The sequence below is a fragment of the Archocentrus centrarchus genome, chromosome 2, assembly GCF_007364275.1.
Source record: "Archocentrus centrarchus isolate MPI-CPG fArcCen1 chromosome 2, fArcCen1, whole genome shotgun sequence".
In the NCBI taxonomy this organism is placed as follows: Eukaryota; Metazoa; Chordata; class Actinopteri; order Cichliformes; family Cichlidae; genus Archocentrus; species Archocentrus centrarchus.
Window position 1 is genome coordinate 4,727,248 of NC_044347.1, and position 22,121 is coordinate 4,749,368.

Here is a 22,121-nt window from a genome sequence, read left to right on the forward strand (position 1 = left end):
GTAATGATCCATTACAACTCAACCAGTGCGACGATCAGAAAGAACCAGACAATCTCCTAAAAGACTTGAGTATCCTAATTTAGGAAATCCACTAGTGACGGTTGTAAAGTCGCTCTTTCAAGGGTTGAGTACAGCCTTCTCAGAGTCCCTTAATAGCCAAGAAAGACAGTACTGGGTACACATGCAACAGGACGTGCATGACATTTAGCAGGGGGGTGTGTAACCCAGTAGAGAAAATGTCCCCTTTTGTCTTTTTTTTATTTCTATCAATACACTTGTACTCTTTTATTTTGAAGAAACTTTTATTTTGAAAAGAGGAAGTGTGATTCCCTTTAACCTTATTTCCGGTAATGAAGGCAACAGGCTGTATATATGTCTATATATGGTCTATATGGTAGACCTGCTGTGCTGAACTTCATCAGTCATCTTGGTGAGTTTTAAAGCAGAAAAGTAGTGATGAGAAAATGAAGCTTTTGTGAAGCACTGAACCACTTGAGGCAAATGGTTCGAAAATAGGTTCATTACTCGAAGCTTCAATTATAGCGCCCTCTCCTGGAAAAATGCAATGCTTTCAATTACACACCTGCATGCACACGCTCACACAGCTCAATGATCTGAAGCATCTTTGCATTGTTTGAGGCACACACGTTATGACCAAATATAATGATATCAGGTTCTATTACAAATACAGATGGATGAATGTGTGTGTTGTGTTATTGAGCAGAGTGCTGGGAAAACATGGCATTAACTGGCTGTGCTTGTGTAACTACCACTTTTGCGTTAATCTTGATATGACAGCATCCGTCATCACGTTCAAAGGATGAGCCAGCAAAGGTTGTTTTTAATTCATAACTCAGCAGTAACTGTTGGTCATAACAACACTAAAACTGTGAGAGTATGAACCTGGCTGACTGTCTCGCTCTCGCTCCTTCACTCGTAACCAGCGAATCACCTGAACCAGTCACATGATTCATTCCGAGAACGAAGCAGTTGCTGCTTCGGACGTCATATGTCACATGATTTTTTCTGTCCTGAAGCAAGCTTCGAAGCAGAGGTTCTCTGGAATTGTAAGCCCACGGTTCGAAGCACGTATCGAAGCTTCAGTTTCACACGCTCATCACTACAGAAAAGTATTCTAAACAAGTAACTGCACTTACAGAAGCTAATCTGAAATATCTGTTATGTTAAGTTGATGGAGCACGAGCTAGAGAGACCCTGTGGCTGTCCATTGCCGTGTCCATATTGATACCTCATCTTGGTGAGTTAAGACCACGTGCTTGCTGAAGCCAGCGTCATGCTAAAATTAGCATTGTGCTAACGCTAAATCACAGGAAGATTTCTTTCTGTTTAAGAGCCCTGAAAATGTTGTTTCTGTTAAGATATGGTTTTACCAAAATCTTTTCTTTTTATTGCACTCGTTTTTTTAGTTGGATGCAATGTTTCTTAATGGTAAATGTATCTTTTTATGGGGAAAGTTACAGAACATTTGTAATGCTGAACCCAGTAGCCCAGAGAGGATTTAACTGATACAAAGGATGACTAGAGGAGAATATTGGAGCTAGGAATACTACATGCTCCTTCGTAGAGTGAAAACTTGATTGTATTTCATGTCCTGATTTGCAAAAGCTTAAAAAATGATTTAAGAATCAATTATTTAATTGGTTAAAAAATACTAATCATAATTTCATGGTTAAAGCGAATTTTATTTGTTTGGGTTATTGGAGATAATTTCATGACTACAAAGATTTTGAGACGAAAAGAAGAACATGCATGCAAAATATTACTGTGGTAATAAGAGAAATGAAGATAAAAACTAAGCTATAGCTGTAAGAATAGATAGGATATTGGGTTTTATTTAGCTTTATGCAATAATATCATTATTGTGTTAAGAAGTTGGATTGGATTGCTGGATGGCATCCTTGGTTCTCTCCAGATGGAGATGGAGCCCAGAGCAGAACTGAGCATTCGTTAAGGAGCCTCCTTCTCTTCTGTGTGAACATCCATGTGGTAACAATACAAGCTGCTGACTAACGACCAAAAGGACAAACTGAAATATTGAGCTCAATAAGACTGTGTTTTGATTTTGATATGCCAGTTTGTTGTTATTATTGTTCTGATTAAGCTGTGTCGTTATTTCATTTTCTTTGCTCAAAATAATAACTATCTCCAGCCAGTTCATTTCGCACTCACCTTGGTTCCTATTGTACTCCTGCTGAACCTGGCATCTGGTCTAAGATATTTAAGTTATTTTGAATTACTTAATAAATCAGGGGTTACACAAGCACAAATTGCAGAGTAAGGTATCGCCACCTTTACACATAAGACAAACGCCCAAAGAAAGAAATCTGGAGCATAGACTCCAGGATGAACTAAGGACAGTATAACAAAACCAGCTGTTTCCAAAGAATTCCCAAATCCTACGCGAAAAGAACCCAAAAAAAACCACACAAAACCTTCACCCCCTAACATGCTGAACAAGAGGAAAGTACAAAATAAACTGCAGTTCGCCACTTTTGCTTCAGTGATTGCTCCAACTGTTTACAAGAAATTTTACACAACTTTGGAGGCTGAGGACAAGACTGTCAAACAGTGCTGCTGCTGCTCAGGGAGTAACAGCTGGAGATCAGGTTTTTGAGCTGCCAACTGACGACAGGGACAACCAGCATCAAACCCAGTTTCTTCCAGTTCTGCCAGCCAGAGAGGGACCTGCAGGGAACTCCCAGATCCTTGAAGTGAAAAACACTCACTCACAGATGTATACACACCAGAGGTGGCAAAAGTACAGACATTCTGTACTCGAGTAGAAGTACAAATACTTGTGTTAAAAATATACTCTGGTAAAGGTTGAAATACTGATTCAAATGTACTCAAAGGAAGAAAGTAAAAGTAACTCTTTGCAGGATTTTTTTTTTTTTTTTTTACCAGCTGTTGTGCAAAGCTAAATGAACCTTGTGTTGTATTTATGTAACAATAAAACAATATTATTACACGAGAATACAAACTTTATTTCAACCTAAATTCTAATGAATGCGCTCAGCCTGAACACTGTTGTGTAGAACATGAGCAGAGACAGAGATTTTGCAGGATGTTTCATGTATGAATATTGTTACTTCCCACCTCTGATAAACACACTGGCCTGGAACAACATACGGCCGTAAGAGCGTTCTTCACCACCTTTTGCAGGGCCGTTCTTTCAGCCACAGTGGAGCTTCCATACCACACTGTCACACAATTAGACAGATCACCCTTAATGGTGCAGCGCTAAAAGTATTTGGGGGGATAGATGGTCCTTCTTCAGTTTCCTCAAGAACCAAAGGCACTGCCTTCCCTTCTTCACCAGACAAGAGGTGTTGAGAGTCCAAGAAAGATCGTCAGAGATGTCAACACCCAAAAACACGCTGTACCTCATCTCCATTGATGTGGACACCAGTGTGTTTGTGTCGGCTTCTCCTGTAGTCTACATCTTTGGTCTTCTCAGTGTTGAGGGTGAAATTGTTAGAGGAACCTGTGCAGATTACACATGGAAATGAGCAGTTTAGCTCCACTCTGCAGGTTTCCTTCTCGTATTTTTGTCTTGATGTCCATAAACACGGACTGTCCCTCAATCCAGATAAAAACAGCTGCTAACCTTTAATCTGATCAACTGTTGTTCTTCTTCTGTGGTGTTTCTGATAGAGCAGCTGTTCCTGGTGTGTTTGAGGATCAAACCAGGGTTCCTGCAGCTTCAGAAAAATTGCATTCAAGACATTTTAAGACTTTTTAAATGTCACTCAATGAAAAAAATCATTAGTTTCACAGTCAAGTTGTTGGTTTTTGTGCTTTGTTGAGGTTCAGTTCCACATTCAAACAGCTGTGACCTTGTTAGCAACAATCTAAAATATGTAAGTTAACTTGTAGCTTGAGTCCTTGATTCCCATCATGGGAAAGCTTTCTACACAACATACAACACGCTTCATACACGCTTTCAGCCATGATGCAGATTCTTGGTTGAATTTCTGTCTCACTGCTAGCTTGAAAATCTGACTTCCCGTGTCTCTGAAGACATCATTTAAGACAGTTTATATTTTTAATGAATTCAAATAATTAAAAGGTTCATTTTAGTCACTATATTTTGAAAAGAAAAACAGAGAAGGAAATGATATTTTGAAAAGACGCACCTTGTCAGCGCAGCAGGGAGCTGCTGTTTTTCTTTTAATCTTTGCATTTACTTTACAGTCACAGGTGAGTTTCTTGTTGCAGCTCCGCTCACACACACTGATGTCAGAGGTGGAATCACTGTCACAGTATGACAGCCACAGACTGATAAATCTTTAAACTGATTTAAGTTTTAACTGAAAAAAGAGCAACAGACGGCATATGAAATATTAAATACAAGATGGATGTACAAACTACAGAGGCCGTCAGAGAAGTAGAAAAAGAGTAAAAACCTGATAGAATAAAAAAATTGAACGCAACTCCTTTAAAAGTACACTGTTTCTTTAATTGTCTCTGTGGTGTAGTGTGTTGTGTTGGGTTGCGTGTTTCCTTCTGTCTCCAAGTTAGTTTCACTTTCCTGATCTGGCGGCGCAGTTTGTTGTCTCCGTGTGAAGGTAATTAGTTTGTAATGTTTTCCTGGCTAACATCAGCTGTGTGCAGCTTAGAAACAGCACAAATCTGTCGCTCCACAGTTCACGGTAACGGACTCACAGCTGGAAGAGGTAGCAGGGACGGAGGAGGCTGGCTTTGTCCGCCATTTAATGTTTATGTGTGTGATCAGAATCAGCTGATGGTCAGCAGCTGGCTCAGAGTCGTTGTTACTGTGGATCTCCTCTCTGATGGCTGCAGGCAGCTTCTCCTCCTGCGGAGAGGAGCCTCTGGACTGACTTTGTCTTCACTTTTTCAGAGGACCGTGTCGGTGTGTTTGCAGCACAGCTCTGTGTGGGTTAAATGTTGTTACTGCGGGGATGTCGGGTTCAAACTATCAGCTGCAGTGACACCGAGGAGGCGGTTCAGCTGTCACAGGTTATAATGTAAGATTTAGAGTGATTAGATGAGCTGTAATTTGTGAAGCTGCCGCAGCTTGAATTTTGTTGCTCCTCTCTTCCGGGTATTACCGTACAGGTGCTTATAGCCACACAAACAGTCGATGGAGGAAGTTGTACGTCTGCCATTTTTAAATAGTCCACCCATCACCCAGTTTATTTAAAGCACAGCTCTGCCCTCTTTGGTATGGCTCATAATCACAGTTTTCATGCTTCTAATGTAGTTCATGTCCACATTACATGAAAAGACAGTAGAGATAAATAAAAGATAATAAAAAAAACAGTGGTTTATAAACATATCGGCCCTTTAAGTAACAATGATTGAACTCAAATTAGGTGAAAAATAGACGTTACAGGCACAGGTGAGTCTGCAGCTCCGCTCACACACACTGATGTCAGAGGTGGGATCACTCAAACAGTATCACAGACACACACTTTTAAGGATCTTCTAATTTATTTATAACTGAAAAAAGAGCAACAAACAGAATAAAAATAAAGTTGGATGTATAAACTACAGAGGTAACTCACAGCAGACACACAATACAACACAAAATAGAAAAAGAGTACAGATTTAAAAGAGTACAAATCCGATAGACTAAAATAAAAACACTGAAAACATCTTATATAAAAACACAGTGTGTCTTTAATTGTCTGTATAGTGTATAGTGGAGTGTGTTGTGTCGGGTTGCGTGTTTCCTTCCGCCTCCAAGTTACTTTCACTTTCCTGATCTGTGGCGCAGTTTGTTGTCTCCGTGTGAAGCTCCGTGTGAAGGTAATAATGAATTAGTTTGTAATGTTTTCCTGGTTAACATCAGCTGTGCGCAGCTTAGAAACAGCGCAAATCTGCCGCTCCGTAGTTCACGGTAACGGACTCACAGCTGGTTATGGGACTGCGGTGGTGTACTGGGAGCAGGGAGGCTGGCTGTGTCCGCCATTTAATGTTTGTTTATGTGTGAGATCAGAGTTAGTGAGTCAGCTCAGAGTCGTTGTTACTGTGGATCCGCTCGCTGATGGCTGCAGGCAGCTTCTCCTCATGGAAACTTTGTACTTTTGGAGCGACCGTGTTTGTGTACTTACGGCGCAGCTCTGTGTGGGTCAAACGCTGTTACTACGGAGATTTTAAATTCATGAGTTCAAACTATGAGCTGCAGTGACAGTAGAGGCGGTTCTGCTGTCAGAGGCTATTATGTAAGATTTGGTGTGAATGAGCCGCAATTTGTGGAGTCGCAGTAAAGCAGCCGCACCTGGAATTTTGTTGCTCCTCTCTTCCGGGTATTACGGTACAGACAGTGGCGCAAGTTGTACTTCCGCTGCCAACAACGATGTAAAAATAATATTGCACTAAACAGACTTTACAGCGTTAGTTAAAATTAATGAGGAACTCTGCTCAGAATAGATAATAAAATATTTTAACTCTGAAAGAAGAACTCCTTTAAAGGTGACTCCAAACTGACCTCAGATCTGTCCATGGCAGCTGTGTCCTTATATAACTGCAGTTTCTGAAAAAATTAAAAGCAATTTAGCATTTTTATATTTGCATGTTTTCATTTTTTAACTGTTATTACAGGAATTCCTTAAAAGGTGACAGAAAATCATTGATGGATTTCCGGTCAGGCTGACCTCAGATCTGTCTGCGGTAAGTTTCTGATCATAATACTGCACAGTTTTTTTCTTTCCAAAAATGTAAATAATAGTTGTGCCACATGTGTAGATGTATCTGGGGGCTCTGCTGCCTTGCAGATGCAGATTCATTTGAGCTGAAGTAATTTGATCAGCTCAAACAGCTGGAGGCACAAACACACCTTCAGCTCATTTATTCAGACCAGGACCAGGATCAGAGCAGGACCAGGATCAGAGCAGGACCAGGATCAGACCAGGACCAGACTGCATTATTAACCTCTTACAGATCAATCTGTGTGCCTCCAGCAAAACATGTAGACTGTTCCTAAAGTTTATGAACCAGTGTTGATGCAAACAACAAAACTCTGATATTAAGACTAAAAAAGAACTGAACCATTTTCCCTGTAATTTCTTAGGTGTGTTTGTGTGTTTGTGTGTGTGTTTGTGTGAGCAGAGTGAAAGCATCCACCACATGACACAAGTGTCACAGTTGTTTATGATTATGACAGGATATAAATGTGCTGGATTAGTCCGAGCAGTCTTCCTTCAACTGATGATTATGTTCATGTCTTAATGTTTCTCTTAAGGCTTAAATTAAGTTTGAATACTTTGAAAATGATCTTTAGACAGATTTTCAGACTGGGGTTTATAAAAAACAAACAAACTGTAAACAAGAATATTAAACCCATACATTTTTGTTAGGGAGCACAGCGGTGTGATGGTTAGCACCATCGCCTCACAGTGAGAAGGTCCTGGGTTTGAATGTTCTCTCTGTGCCTGCATTGGTTCTCTCCGGGTGAGAGACCAACCATCACCAACCATCCTAACACTCTGAGCTTGAACCCTGCCTCGCTCCCTGTGGCAGCTGGTATAGACTCCAGCCCACTGTGGCCCAGAATTTGATAAGTGGGAGTAATTAAACTAGTAAACCAGTAATTAAACTAGTTTAATTACAGCAAACTCGAAAGGCCATGGTGCATAGCCTGTAATCAAAGATAAACTGATCACATGTAAAATGAAAGCATTTAATAATCACAAGACGTCTTTGAGCGGTCTGTAACAGGCACATTGATCATTTACAAAGGTCTGCTAAACTAATGTAACACCACTTCCAGTTCATGAGCTCTTCAAGGTAAACATTTGTGAGTTTTAGGAGGAGTCAAACCGGTCTGATTTCTGCTTTGTTTGTTAGAGGAGCAGGATCCAGAGTCATACATAGTGAGGCTGTGATAATATTAACAAGGTCATCGACCTCTGGTAGCTGCTCTGCATTGTTTCACACTCAGCACTGAAGTAAATAATAGTGTCATTGTTTCTTTAATGTTAGTTGCAGCATTTTCAGAAACTGCAATGAAGATTTTTCCACAGTGCTGTGTTCTTCATTATTTTAAAATGAAGTGTTATTAAGAAATAGTCTAACAAACTATATGAATAAATATTCACCATCTACTTTATATTACAGCAGCATGGATCAGTGTGAGGACAGAGAGGAGGGAGTCCCTCCCTCTAAAACCACTCTGTGTGGGGAACATGAGAGCCAGACCAAAGCTCAGAGGTGAGATGACCATCTCTAACTGTCCATGACTCTTCTCCATGTCACAGCTCAGCACTCACATCACTGCTGCATCATTATTCACAGAGAAACACGTAGAACTAAACGTAAGTCTGAATCCGAACCTGGACCCAGCTGTGCATCCATTGAGAGTGACGAGACAAAGGATGACAAAGTTAAGAGAAGGCGTGCCTCTAAATCCAAGTAGGTTGATATCAGTTACTTTGAAAGCTGATTTTGATGCGGGGACGATTTATTAAAATGCAGCAAACATGTTTTTTTTTTCTTTCTCTGTCAGGATCCATCAGAGTTCAGACTTTCCTGAACCTGAACCCAGCTGTGTTTCCTTAAAGAGCGATCAGTCAAAGGGCATTGGAGAAGTTTTTAAAGGACAGCCTTCTGGGACAAAAAGGTAATCTGTACCTGAAGCAACATTACAAAATATGTTACAAGCTTACAGACCAGACTGTATCTGCCATCTCAGCTTGGACACTTAAAGCAGTTATCATCATGCTTCAGTTGACCTCTTTGTTGCCAGATATTATGGATCCTAAAACCATGGCTCAATTTTTAATAATACAAAAACATTACTTACAAACTTCAAACACAAATGCGTGAAATGGGAGTTCCAATATAGACGAACAAATGGAGGAAAAAGACCAGTGTTGATGGAGGAGAGAGAAGCAGCTGGCTTCACCTGCATGATGGTCTGCCTCTGCAGGTGTTCAGCATTAGATATGAACCAGAGAGTGAGTGAAACCAGGTTAATGACAGAGACAATAATATGCAGATGGACCAAGCTGCACCTAACACCAACTGACTCATGATGTCACTAAAAGCTTTACTACTACCTAGAATGGAGCAAAACACTAAGTTTACTGCTACACAGGAGGAGGTCTTACTCTTGCTCCCATGAGCAGCTCTCTGTGAGTCTGTCACATCATCATTCACAGGAATGAACCTGGAGCAAGAACTGTGTCTTAGTCTGAAGACAGCTGTGAGTCATTTGAGACTCGGTCAATGGAAACTGATGGGGCAGGAGGTCATCCTTCTGCCTCAGAGATATAATCTGTGTCTAAATGTTGTTCCTGACTCAGTGTTTCTGAATAAATTCTCCATTTAATGTAAGCTCAGCTCTTTTTCACACACATATCTGTGCTCATATGTGAAGTAGTTGGAGTTTTTAATTCCACAACAACAATAAAAAAAAATCACCATCTCTAACTGTCCATGACTCTTCTCCATGTCACAGCTCAGCACTCACATCACTGCTCCATCATTATTCACACGAATAAAAAACATGGAATAAAGATATTAGCTTCAATTTGAACCCAGCTGTGTGTCTTTATCAGGCAAGAAACCACACATGGTAACTTGGTTTGCAACATAACGATGTCACAAAACTAAAAATGTCCGATGATATCTTCAAGTAACATTCTATGTTTTAAATTTCCAAGAATTTCAACACTATAAAGGGTTAGAGATGTTTATGATGCAGGGATGATTTACTTCAAATATAGTAAATGTGTTTTTCTCTCAGGATTCTTCAGAGGCCACATTTACCTGGACCTGAACCCAGCTGCGTGTCCTTAAAGAGCGACCAGTCAAAGGGCATCGGAGAAGTTTTTAAAGGACAACCTTCTGCAGTAAAGAGGTAATCTGTATCTATAAGATGTCATTTTTTGGAGTTTGTTCCACAAACGCAACAGTCAGAGTGCAAAGAGTGGGTGCTGTAGAAGGTGTTTGTGTAGTGAAGAGGATTAGTGTAGGACTCCGGTTGGTCCAGGAGGTGACTCCTTTGAGCTTTGCTTCAAACACAGTGTAGGGAGGAATGTCCACTCTAGTCACCTGAGGCCACATGAACTGAGAAGCTGAGAATTTTCTCAGTCCTGGATGCTGCTGCATGATGTCAGCAACTTTTATCTGATTTCTTTTTAACTGTAGCTTTAAGTCAGGAGCTCGTGTCAATAGAAGCACATCGACAAATATCGTTTTTATTATGAACTGATCGTCTTATTGTAGATATAAGGTGAGTGAACCATCAAAATAAGATGTAGTGTTCCAGAAGCAAAGGCAGATAGTTTGTTTCGTTCCACCAAAACAAACTAGTCCAGAAACACCAAAATAATCCAATAATCATTGCAATCTTTTATATACAAACATGGTTGCAAACTGAGCCCGACATCGGTAAAGGGCACTGATCCTTCCAGAAGTCTTTATCAATGTTCAGTCTTCAAAGGTCTATCACCAAGAAATGCAGCCAACTTTAATTTTTTCTTACTTCTTGTTAAACCCCCAAATTCTTTTATTTTTCTTAATATGTCATACTAATTTCAGTTTGATCCCTCAGTCCCTGGTGTATTTTAGGCATTTAGTGTATTATCTTCCATAGATGGAAAATGTCTCTTATGAGTCACCACTGTCTGAATCCAGTATCACTGGTTCCTGGTTTGAATTTGGCATCAAGCGAGGCCAGATTATGGTCCCTCACAATCTCACTTCGCATGTACCATACTTGTTTGTTGGTTTCATTGTTTCCTAAAAAGTTGCATTCCTTATATCTCTTAATGATGTTGGAACGGTGATAGTTTCAGTACTATCATTATGCTGGGCCTTCCAGCATAACAATGACCCAAAACATACCATCAAGGCACCAAAGAAGTGGCTAAAGAAGAAGCACATTAAGATCATGGAGTGGCCTAGCCAGTCTCCAGACCTCAGTCCTACAGAAAATCTGTGCAGGGAGCTTTGAGTTGCAAAGTGACAGCCAAGAAACCTAAAGGATTTAGAGAGCTTCTGTAAAGATTAGTGGGCCAAAATCCCTCCTGAGATGTGTGCAAACCTGGTGACCAAATGCAAAAAAAAAAATTTTTCCGGGTTTCTCCACCAAGTACTGAGTCACATTTTTCTTGGGGATCAAATACTTACTTCACTTAATGATATAAAAAGTAATATAACTTTTTTCCTGATTTTTTTTTTTTTTCTTTTTTTTTGGGGGGGGGGGGGGGGGGATTGGTTGTCTCCATTAAAATAAAGCTACCATAAAAATTAGAGACTGTTCATTTATATGTAAGTGAGAAAAATTAAGCAGATGATCACATAATTATTTCGCCCACTGTACAACTTTACAGTGACTGTAGGTAGCTTGCTCCAGGAGAGAGAGGAAGTAAGGAGAGGAAGGATTATGAAGGATTTCATGAAAGATGTTTGGGCTTGAAGCATGAACACTCCTCACTCTTAGTGAAATCAGCCGGACAAGAATTTACCATGAAAAGGAGCAAAACTGATTCACTTTTCAAACCCAAACATCTATTTATAGGCCTTTAGCTTGTGTCTTTCTCTGTGTGGACAGACAATATCTGAACTAATTCTTTATGATTCCTCCACAGAGTGCACCAGGGGACCTCAGAGCCTCCCAGTTATCAGTCCATGCAGCACCATAAAACAGACCCGGAGTCCATATTTATGGTCTATTTTTACATTTTCACATCCATTCTGTTTACTGTCATCTCCATTCTCCACTTTGTAGACCAGTAGATTTTTAGTGTTTCCAACATGAACACTCGATGATTTACTTCAAAAAATGTTCTGTTCCAGCTGCTGGAGGACGACATCATCACTTTTGTGAAACATGAGCTGAAGAAGATTCAAAAGGTTCTCAGTCCAGATCACCCAGAATCCTTGGAGAGACAGAACGAGGATGAGGAGGCATTGGAAAGTGAGGATGAGAAGCACAGGAGCAGCAGCAGCAGAGAGGCTTTTCTGAAGATCACACTGAACTTCCTGAGGAGAATGAATGAAGGGGAGCTGGCTGAACGTCTGCAGAGCAGTAAGAGGATTTCTCTTAAGAATTAAGCTGTTGGGTAAATGGGACATTTATTGATGCCTTGATTTTATTGAAGTGCCCACTCTTTGGGGAAATTAATTAAGAATTTTATTTATCCGTCCGTCCGTCCATCCATCCTCTTCTGCTTATCCAGGGCTGGGTCACAAGGGCAGCAGCCCAAGCAGAGAATCCCAGGCTTCCCTCTGCCCGGCCACCTCCACCAGCTCATCTGGAGGGACCCCAAGGCGTTCCCATGCCAGCCGAGAGATATAATCTCTCCAGCATGTTGTGGGTCTACCCCGGGGCCTCCTCCCAGTAGGACATGCCCAGAACACCTCACCCAAGAGGCGCCCAGGAGGCATCCTAATCAGATGCCCAAGTCGTATCAACTGGGTCCTCTCGATGGGAAGGAGCAGCGGCTCCACTTTGAACCCCTCCTGAATGGCAGCACTCCTCACCTTATCTGTAAGAGAGAGGCCAGCCACCCTTCAGAGGAAGTTCATTTCTGCCGCTTATATTCGCGATCTTATTCTTTCGGTCACTACCCAAAGCTCATGACCATAGGTGAGGGTAGGAACGTAGATCGACTGGTAAATCGAGAGCTTCGCTTTTACACTCAGCTCCCTCTTCACCACGACAGACCGGTGCAGCATCCGCATCACTGCAGATGCGGCCTAGATCCGTCTGTTGATCTCCCATTCCGTTCTCCCGTCACTCATGAACAAGACCCTAAGATGCAGGAACTCAGCCCTGAGCTGGAGAGGGCACTCCACCCTTTTACGGCTGAGGACCATGGCCTGAGAGAGATTCTGAGGCCACCAAGGCAGAAGCCTTCCACCACATGGCTATGGCTAGAAATTCTGTCCATAAAAATTATGAACAGAATCTGTGACAATGGGTAACCCCTGCAGGGTCCAACACCCACAGGAAATGAGTCCGCCTTATTACCGGTTACATGGACCACACTCTCACGGTGGTTGTACAGGGACTGAATAGCCCACCACAATGGGCCAGATGCCCCTTACTCCTGCAGGACCTCCCACAGGATACCCCGAGGGACGTGGTTGAATGCCTTCACCAAGTCCACAAAGCACACATAGACTGGTTCGGCAAACTCCCATGCACACTCAATCGGGACTACCACCCTGGTCTGCCAATTCAGTGGCACCGCCCTAGATCTCTGCATGATGTTGCAGAGGTGTGTCAACCATAACAGCCCTGCAGCATCCGGAGCCTTCAGGAACTCAGGGCAAATCTCATCCACCTCAGGGACCCTGCCACCAAGGAGTTGTTTAACAACCTCAGCCACCTCACACTCATTGATGGGTGAGTCATCCCCCGCATCCCCAGAGTCTGCTTCCACTACAGAAGGCGTGCCAGTGGAATTAAGGATGTCCTTGAGTCTCCTGATAGTTTGCCAGAATCGCTTCAATGCCATCTGAAAGTCGTTTTCCATAGCCTCACCAAAATCCACCCACACCCGAGTTTTTGCTTCGCCCACCACCCGAGCTGCATTCTGTTTGGCCTGCCAATACCTGTCAGTTGCCTTCAGTGTCCCACAGGCTAACCAAGCCCGATAAGTCTCCTTCTACAGCTTGATGGCTCCCTTCACCTCCGGTGACCACCATCTGGTTCGGGGATTACCACCACGACAGGCACCAACCACCTTGCAGCCACATCTCTGAACAGCAGTCTTAAAAATGGAGGTGCGGAACATGGTCCGTTGGGACTCAATGTCCTCAGCCTCCCTCGGAATGCTGTCGAAGTTCTGTCATAGGTGCGAGTTGAAGATCTTGTGGACTGGGACTTCTGCCAGGCGTTCCCAGCGCACCCTCATAACACATTTAGGTGTGCCGCGTCTGTCCAGCTTCCTCCCCCACCACCTGATCCAACTCACCACCAGGTGGTGATCAGTTAACAGCTCAGCTCCTCTCTTCACCACAGTGTCCAGAACATACGGCCTCAGAACTAGTGATATGATTACAAAATCGATTATCAACCTGTGACCTAGGGTGTCCTGGTGCCACATGCACTTATGGACATTCTTATGTTCAAATGTGGTGTTCATTACGGACAAACTGTGGTTTGCACAGAAGTCCAATAACAAAATTCCCTTGGGGTTTAGATCGGGCAGGCCATTCCTTGCAAACACGCCCCTCCAGGTCTCACTATCATTGCCCACGTGAGCATTGAAGTCTCCCAGCAGGACAATGGAGTCACTAGAATGAGCACCCTCGGGCACCCCACCTAGCGACTCCAAAAGGGGAGGGTACTCTGAACTGTCATTTGGTGCATAAGCACAAACAACAGTCAGGACTCGTTCCCCGGCCCAACGGCACAGGGAAGCAACCCTCTCGTCCATTGGTGAAAACTCTGACCGGGGGGGTCAAGAATACCCACTCCAACTTACAGCCTCTCAACGAGGGCAACACCAGACTGGAATGGAGTCCACCCCCTCTCCAGGAAACTGGTTCCAGAACCCAGGCCATGCACTGAGGTCAGCCTGACTATATCTAGCCTGTATCTCTCAACCTCACACACTAGCTCAGGCTCAATCGCCACCTCCTTCTCCTCCATGAATCGCCACCTTATCGTGGTGGAGGAGTTTGTGATCCCAGGTGCTGTGTTGTCCGGAGGCTTGTCCACCTGGTAAGGTCTTACATGGCAAATTGGTTCTGGGCAAGGGGCCAGACCAAGAGCAATTCAGAAGACCCCTATGGAAATGGCAACAAGGTTAACCGGGATACGGTTACTAGGGCCCTACCCTGGAGCCAGGCCAGGGGAGGGAGCTCAGGGGAGGGAGCTCAGGGGAGGGAGCTCAAGGGAGAGCGTCCGGTGGCCGTTCATTAGCCTGTTTTACCCAGCTGGGCAAGGCCAGAAGAGACGACATGGGCCAGCCCTCCTGTAGGCCCACCACCCACAGGAGGTGTCGTAGGGTCAGGTGCAGGTTGTGTCAGTCGGTGGCCTTGCAGACCAATCCCCGGCTATCAAGACTGGCTATTGTAACAGAATTTTATTAATTATAGAATTTCTTTATGGATTTTGTTTGTTTTGTTTGCATCCAGGAACACATGGTGGAGCTTGCCGTGATCTTAAATCTAATCTGCAGAAGAAGTTCCACTGCGTGTTTGAAGGGATCGCTAAAGCAGGAAACCCAACCCTTCTGAATCAGATCTACACAGAGCTCTACATCACAGAGGGAGGGACCGCAGAGGTCAATGATGAACATGAGGTCAGACAAATGGAAACGGCATCCAGGAAACCAGACAGACCAGAAAGAACAATCAGACCAGAAGACATCTTTAAATGTTCACCTGAAAGAGATGAAACAATCAGAACAGTGCTGACAAAGGGAGTGGCTGGCATTGGGAAAACAGTCTTAACACAGAAGTTCACTCTGGACTGGGCTGAAGACAAAGCCAACCAGGACATCCAGTTCATGTTTCCATTCACTTTCAGAGAGCTGAATGTGCTGAAAGAGGAAAAGTTCAGCTTGGTGGAACTTGTTCATCTCTTCTTTCCTAAAACCAAAGAAGCAGGAATCTGCAGCTTTGAAGACTTCCAGGTTGTATTCATCTTTGATGGTCTGGATGAGTGTCGACTTCCTCTGGACTTCCGCAGAACTAAAGTCCTAACTGACCCTAGAAAGTCCACTTCAGTGAATGTGCTTCTGATAAACCTCATCAGGGGGAAACTTCTTCCTTCTGCTCACCTCTGGATAACCACACGACCAGCAGCAGCCAATCAGATCCCTCCTAAATATGTAGACATGGTGACAGAAGTCAGTGGGTTTACTAGACCACAGAAGGAGGAGTACTTCAAGAAGAGATTCAGAGATGAGGAGCAGGCCAGCAGGATCATCTCCCACATCAAGAAATCACGGAGCATCCACATCATGTGCCACATCCCAGTCTTCTGCTGGATCACTGCTACAGTTCTGGAGGATGTGCTGAAAACCAGAGAGAGAGGAGAGCTGCCCAAGACCCTGACTGAGATGTACATCCACTTCCTGGTGGTTCAGGCCAAAGTGAAGAAGATCAAGTATGATGGAGGAGCTGAGACAGATCCACACTGGAGTCCAGAGAGCAGGAAGATGATTGAGTCTCTGGGAAAACTGGCTTTTGATCAGTTGCAGAAGGAAAACCCAATCTTCTATGAATCAGACCTGACAGAGTGTGGCATCGATATCAGAGCAGCCTCAGTGTACTCAGGAGTGTTCACACAGGTCTTTAAAGAGGAGAGAGGGCTGTATCAGGACAAGGTGTTCTGCTTCATCCATCTGAGTGTTCAGGAGTTTCTGGCTGCTCTTCATGTCCATCTGACCTTCATCAACTCTGGAGTCAATCTGCTGGAAGAACAACAAACAACATCCCAGTGTTCTGAAACAACAAAAGAAACACATTTCTACCAGAGTGCTGTGAAGAAGACCTTAAAGGATCCAAATGGACGCCTGGACTTGTTCCTCCGCTTCCTCCTGGGTCTTTCACTAGAGACCAATCAGACTCTCCTACGAGGCCTGCTGAAACAAACAGGAAGTAGTTCACAGACCAATCAGGAAACAGTCCAGTACATCAAGGAGAAGATCAACAAGAATCTGTCTGCAGAGAAAAGCATCAACCTGTTCCACTGTCTGAATGAACTGAATGATCGTTCTCTAGTGGAGGAGATCCAACAGTCCCTGAGATCAGGACGTCTCTCCACAGATAAACTGTCTCCTAGTCAGTGGTCAGCTCTGGTCTTCATCTTACTGTCATCAGAAGAAGATCTGGATGTGTTTGACCTGAAGAAATACTCTGCTTCAGAGGAGGCTCTGCTGAGGCTGCTGCCAGTGGTCAAAGCCTCCAAGAAAGCTCTGTAAGTTATCATAAAATTAACAGAACTGGAATACATTGCTGTCTTTCAGAGATAGAAAAAATGACCTGCCTCATCTTTATGTCTCTTCAGACTGTGTGAATGTTTCCTCTCAGAGAGAAGTTGTGAAGCTCTGTCTTCAGTTCTCAGGTCTCAGTCTTCTAGACTGAAACAACTGGAACTAAGTAACAACAACTTGCAACATTCAGGAGTAACACTGCTGTCAGTTGGACTGAATAGTCAACACTGTATACTCGAAACTCTCAGGTCAGAGCAACTTCCGCTTTGTTTCATATGGTTTTTAGATAGTTCTCTAAAATTTCAGGTTCATAAATGTCTTTCATTTGCAATCACAACAGATCAGTGACAAAGATAAAAAGTACAATTATCTATGCAGCAGCATACATCCAGGTGATAAACAAGCAACAAAATACAAATAAAATAGTATCATGAAAAGAAAGTACAAAATTGTTTTATTTATTTTACTTATCTCTTAAAGAGCCATAAATTAGCTATATATAGCTATATTATTGATATTTTGGCTTCAATGAGCAATGCTAGATATTTTTTCTCTGATTTTTTTTCCATCAAACAAACAATAATGTAATTACATTTTAACAAAACAAAAGTTACATTTTGTGTATTATCATTTTAGGATGAATGGCTGTAACCTTTCAGAGAGAAGCTGTGAAACTCTTTCCTCAGTACTCAGCTCTCAATCCTCCAGTCTGAGAGAGCTGGACCTGAGTAACAACGACCTGAGGGATTCAGGAGTGAAGATGCTCTCCACTGGATTGATGAGCTCACAGTGTAAACTTGAAAATCTAAGGTCAGGATTCATCATACTAAGACAAGTTATATCACTAACTTACCAGTAAAAATATTATCTTTCTCTTACTTAAGTCTTTTCCACAATAGAAATTGGAAAAATAAAAGAAAACTACATTGAAGTTGGTGGTGCTGTGTCACAAAACGTCTGATGTGGTGTGGTGATTTGACAGATTTAACAGATGGAGGATGTGTGGATGGATGATTTTTTTAATATACATCCAAATATGGACAAATAACTACAATTATTAAGTAGTATCAAACCAAATCACAATATTTTCATGCTACTGAAAGGATCCAGTAAATTAGGATAACATCAGCTTACATCATTAAATCATCCACCATCTTAGTTCTTTAAAGATAACAATACGGTGACCCAGTGTAACACAAAATATACATTAAAGATAGGAAATATCCCTTTACATCCCACCATAATCAGTCAGATAAAAGGTTAAGCAGCGTCTTCTTAACTTACAGATTACCAGGCCAAAACAGTGGAGTAATGTAGACTCCTGATTGTGTCTAACTGATTGACAGTTGACAGGATATGATGTATGCTGATGCAATGAAGTTGCAATGGGTTCAAAACTTTAATGGCCTGTAACCAGGAGCAACTGTGAACTGTACAAACCTTTAAAGTCTTGGTTCTGCTTGTTTCTCACGTTTTAAACAAACCCCTCTTCCCTGTCTCGCCATCCAATGCATCCTACTCAGGAACAATCCAAGAAGGAAAAAAAAGAGTGCAGTTTTTCAGAATAAAAGTACATCTTGTATACTGAAACAAACTGTTTTAAGTATTTACATGTGTAATGTGTAATAGTTACAGTGTTTGATGTTTCAAACCAGCTCTTGCCTTTCTTCTCCTTGAACTGTCTGAATATGGATTAACTATTGCTTTTTGAGTGCCCTAACCTCGTTAGTGCAGATACCCAACTTTAAAGGATGTTAAGTTCCTCTAGTGTGTCTGTTGTGGGTCAAGTTAGAACACAAAGTCCTGATTGCCACTTGTGGGGTTCTGTGTGTCTGCAGGCTGTCAGGCTGCCTGATCACAGAAGAAGGTTGTAAGTCTCTGGTCTCAGCTTTGAGCTCCAACCCCTCCCATCTGAGAGAGCTGGACCTGAGCTACAACCATCCAGGAGAGGCAGGAGTGAAGCTGCTGGAGCAGCTGAGACTGGAAACTCTCAGGTATGGAGAGGCCTGTTGCAGCCACAGACAGTGTCTGATAGAGGAGGACGGGGTGTCTGACTTTCATTAAGCTCTGCTAGTTTTCTTCATGTTGAAATATGTATTTTATATGAACAATCATATACAGAAGAGCCTTTTTACATGCACAGGATCTCGCAGAAGAAAATCTCAGGAACAAGAATGATAGTTCTCGTTAGTTTTAATTCATTTAAAGGTCTCACTCTTAGCCTTGAACACCCTCACTGGAAAACGTACACAAACAGATGTACAAACACACACAGCAGTTTTATTTGGTGTTTATTGTCTGCCTGCCCTTTAATTAGAGTTTCATCTGATTTCTAAGACTTTTTATCTGAATTTTTTGCTCATTTCAGAGGGAATAATTATAGCAGTTAATATGCATGTAGATGCTGGAAATGACAGCACTGCCACAGCCTCTACATACTGTATAGTCCTGGCTCCTCTGAAAAAGAAAGCAAAGAGTGGTTTAATTCCCTAAATTATAATTTATAAATGCATGTATGTGAGTCCCCATCACTACAAGACTGTTTAGAGAATTCTTGTGATCAGTTTATTTTTACTAACAGGCTACACACCACAAATTAACATAATTAAACCAGCTGTAATCACAGACTGATTTACAACCTTCAGTTCAATTAAAACATTCTCCACTTAAGAAACCTGTCTGTTTCTTTTGCCCCTGACCTCAGATCAGTTAACAGAGTGTTGGAATGGAGACATCACAGGGTGAATTTAAAGGTGCAAAATGTTGGACTGTTCCTTTATCAGTGTCTAACAGTGTGTGTCTGAGAGCGATGTAATGTCCATGTGTGCATGCTGAAAGAGACTGTGCTGCTCTGACCCCCCTCCTCCTTTCAGGGCGGAGCCTGCTGGAGTCCGATGGCTGATCCCAGGTCTGAGGAAGTGTAAGTGTGTTTTTAATGTGATTGATGAAAACAAAGCAGCACACATTCAACCATCTTCAAACTGTCACATCACTCATTCACATCTCTGATGTCAGGAGTCATCATCAAAGTGTCAATCAATGAACAGATGATGGATCAATAACTGCAGCTGGATTGTGTTTGTTCTCTCCATCAGATTCCTGTCAACTCACAATCGACACAAACACAGTGCACAGAAACCTCCAACTGTCTGACAACAACAGGAAGGTGACACATGTGTGGGAGGTTCAGTCATATCCTGATCATCCAGACAGATTTGAGGACTGGTATCATCAACTGCTGTGCAGAGATCCTCTGATTGGTCGCTGTTACTGGGAGGTCGAGTGGAGCGGCAGGATTGATGTTTCAGTCAGTTACAGAGGAATCAGCAGGAAAGGAGGAAGTGTTAATTGTTCGTTTGGTGGAAATGATCAGTCCTGGAGTCTGAGCTGCTCTGAAAATCGCTGCTTTGTCTGGCACAATAATGAAAAGACGTGTTTTTCCTCCTCCTCCTCCTCCTCCTGTGTCTCTAACAGAGTAGCAGTGTATGTGGACTGTCCTGCTGGCACTCTGTCCTTCTACAGAGTCTCCTCTGACACTCTGATCCACCTCCACACCTTCAACACCACATTCACTGAACCTCTTTATCCTGGATTTGGTTTCAGGCCTGCTTCCTCACTGAGTCTGTGTGTAGTTTAGTGTAAAGAGTGTCCTCCTGTCAGATTTGAACAGATAGTTCAGTCTGTACATGTCTGTCTCTTTCACTCACAAACACTTTTTCACATTCATGGATTCAATCAGTTGATGTTTGAAACTGTTCTCAATGATTCCTTGTAAACTTCTTCCTCTTCAGTCCTTTAAAGATGGAAGCTGCCATTATTCCAGGATCCACATGTTGTTTTTCTGTCTTTTTCCACTCAAAGCTTCACAGTGAATATCAGGATGTTGTGTTTCTCTGAAGCTCAGTTCAGCTCAGATGATTCAGTTCATGTCAGCTGCAGTTTGTTTGCTGCAGATGACAAACTGTGATATCAGAGAGGAATCACTGAGCTGCACTGACCCAAAACATCAATTTACAAACTGCTCAGAGACGTTCACACATTATTGTCCAATGAACACAAGTTTGGTGAGCAGCCAGAGTTCATCCTGACATTTATTGATGTTTACTAATGTAAATGAAAAACTTCAACCTGTTTAAATTATTTTTGTCATATGTATCCATTTGAATAGAAGCCTTAAATAGTTGGCACTGTGTGGTGAATGGCATAAACCTACTCATATCAAACACTCAACTCTATAATGTATCTATGAGCTTGGTGCAACTTGAATGTATTCAATCCACAGAGTTTAAAGAGTAAAAACACTGTTTCACTGTAATGCTAATCATGTGAGGTAATACCTCAGTTAGATACTGTGTATCTGTAACTGTGATACCTTTGTTGTTGTGGGCATATTTATGTGACAGTTGCCACATAAAGAAATTAGGATAATAAACACTAATAACTAACATTTTTTCGCTAAAGCTAAAAAAATCTCACAATACAGTTTTATGATGCACTTTCATATGGATGAATTTCTAAGCATATTGTCACACAGATTGAAGAAGGAAAACACTGCATTGATGCTTAAATCCTGAATAAACTTTTGTTTTTCATCTTTTTTTGTGCCTAATTTGTCCTGTAGAGGGCGGTGTCTCTCCTCTCTGTGAAACTTTGTTGCAGATTTTATACCAAAACCACACTGTGACCTGCAGCCTGAACCTGTTGAAATACCTCTCTGTGTAAAGAGCTGCTTTTTCAGCCTGAAGACCTTCCAGGCTGCCATGATGGCCACATAAAGAGGCAGGAAGCAGAGATTTGATCTGATAACACTGAGCATCTCCAACAGCTACAGCTGTCATCACAGGTTAGAGAAATTAAAGTGTTTTTGTAACTGTTTACACTGATTGGTCACTTTGTTAAGCATGCATGTTTAACTGCATGTTAATGCAAATATCTAATCAGCCAGTCACATGGCAGCAGCTCGCTCCATTTAGGCATGTAGCCATGGTCCAAGTTTCAGTGAGCAGGAGAATGGGGCACAAATGTTTGTTGGTGTCACACAAGCTGGTCTGAGTGAGTGTAGAGTCTGTTAGAGCAAAAGTCACAGCGAGGCCGTCCAGCCTTCATCCCAGGGTTATAATAGTTTTGGATTTTACATTATAGTTTAGTTTTAGTTAGTTTTTACTTCTTTTTCTCTAATTCAGTTAGTTTTAATTAGTTTTCAGAGTGGTTTTTCTCGTTTTTATTAGTTTT

General features: G+C 42.2%; 1 protein-coding gene across 1 annotated transcript; it reads left to right on the top strand.

Moving 5' to 3' along the window:
- Positions 1 to 5,743: 5,743 nt before the first annotated feature.
- Positions 5,744 to 20,654, top strand: LOC115796822 (NACHT, LRR and PYD domains-containing protein 4-like). The gene is made up of 14 exons (XM_030753282.1): positions 5,744 to 5,793; positions 6,589 to 6,657; positions 8,104 to 8,196; positions 8,281 to 8,397; positions 8,492 to 8,605; positions 9,734 to 9,847; positions 11,583 to 11,661; positions 11,791 to 12,022; positions 15,085 to 16,873; positions 16,964 to 17,137; positions 17,526 to 17,699; positions 18,728 to 18,883; positions 19,763 to 19,809; positions 19,985 to 20,654. The coding sequence occupies exons 3-14, from the start codon at positions 8,108 to 8,110 to the stop codon at positions 20,524 to 20,526; spliced, it is 3,627 nt and encodes a 1,208-aa protein (XP_030609142.1). The 5' UTR covers positions 5,744 to 5,793; positions 6,589 to 6,657; positions 8,104 to 8,107; the 3' UTR covers positions 20,527 to 20,654.
- The last annotated feature ends 1,467 nt before the right edge of the window (positions 20,655 to 22,121 follow it).

Coding starts and splice junctions, on each gene's coding strand:
- LOC115796822 (XM_030753282.1), top strand. CDS start 8,108: ATGGATCAGTGTGAGGACAGAGAGGAGGGAGTCCCTCCCTCTAAAACC. Junction 17,138..17,525: donor TGTATACTCGAAACTCTCAG/GTCAGAGCAACT, acceptor TTATCATTTTAG/GATGAATGGCTGTAACCTTT. Junction 17,700..18,727: donor TGTAAACTTGAAAATCTAAG/GTCAGGATTCAT, acceptor GTGTGTCTGCAG/GCTGTCAGGCTGCCTGATCA.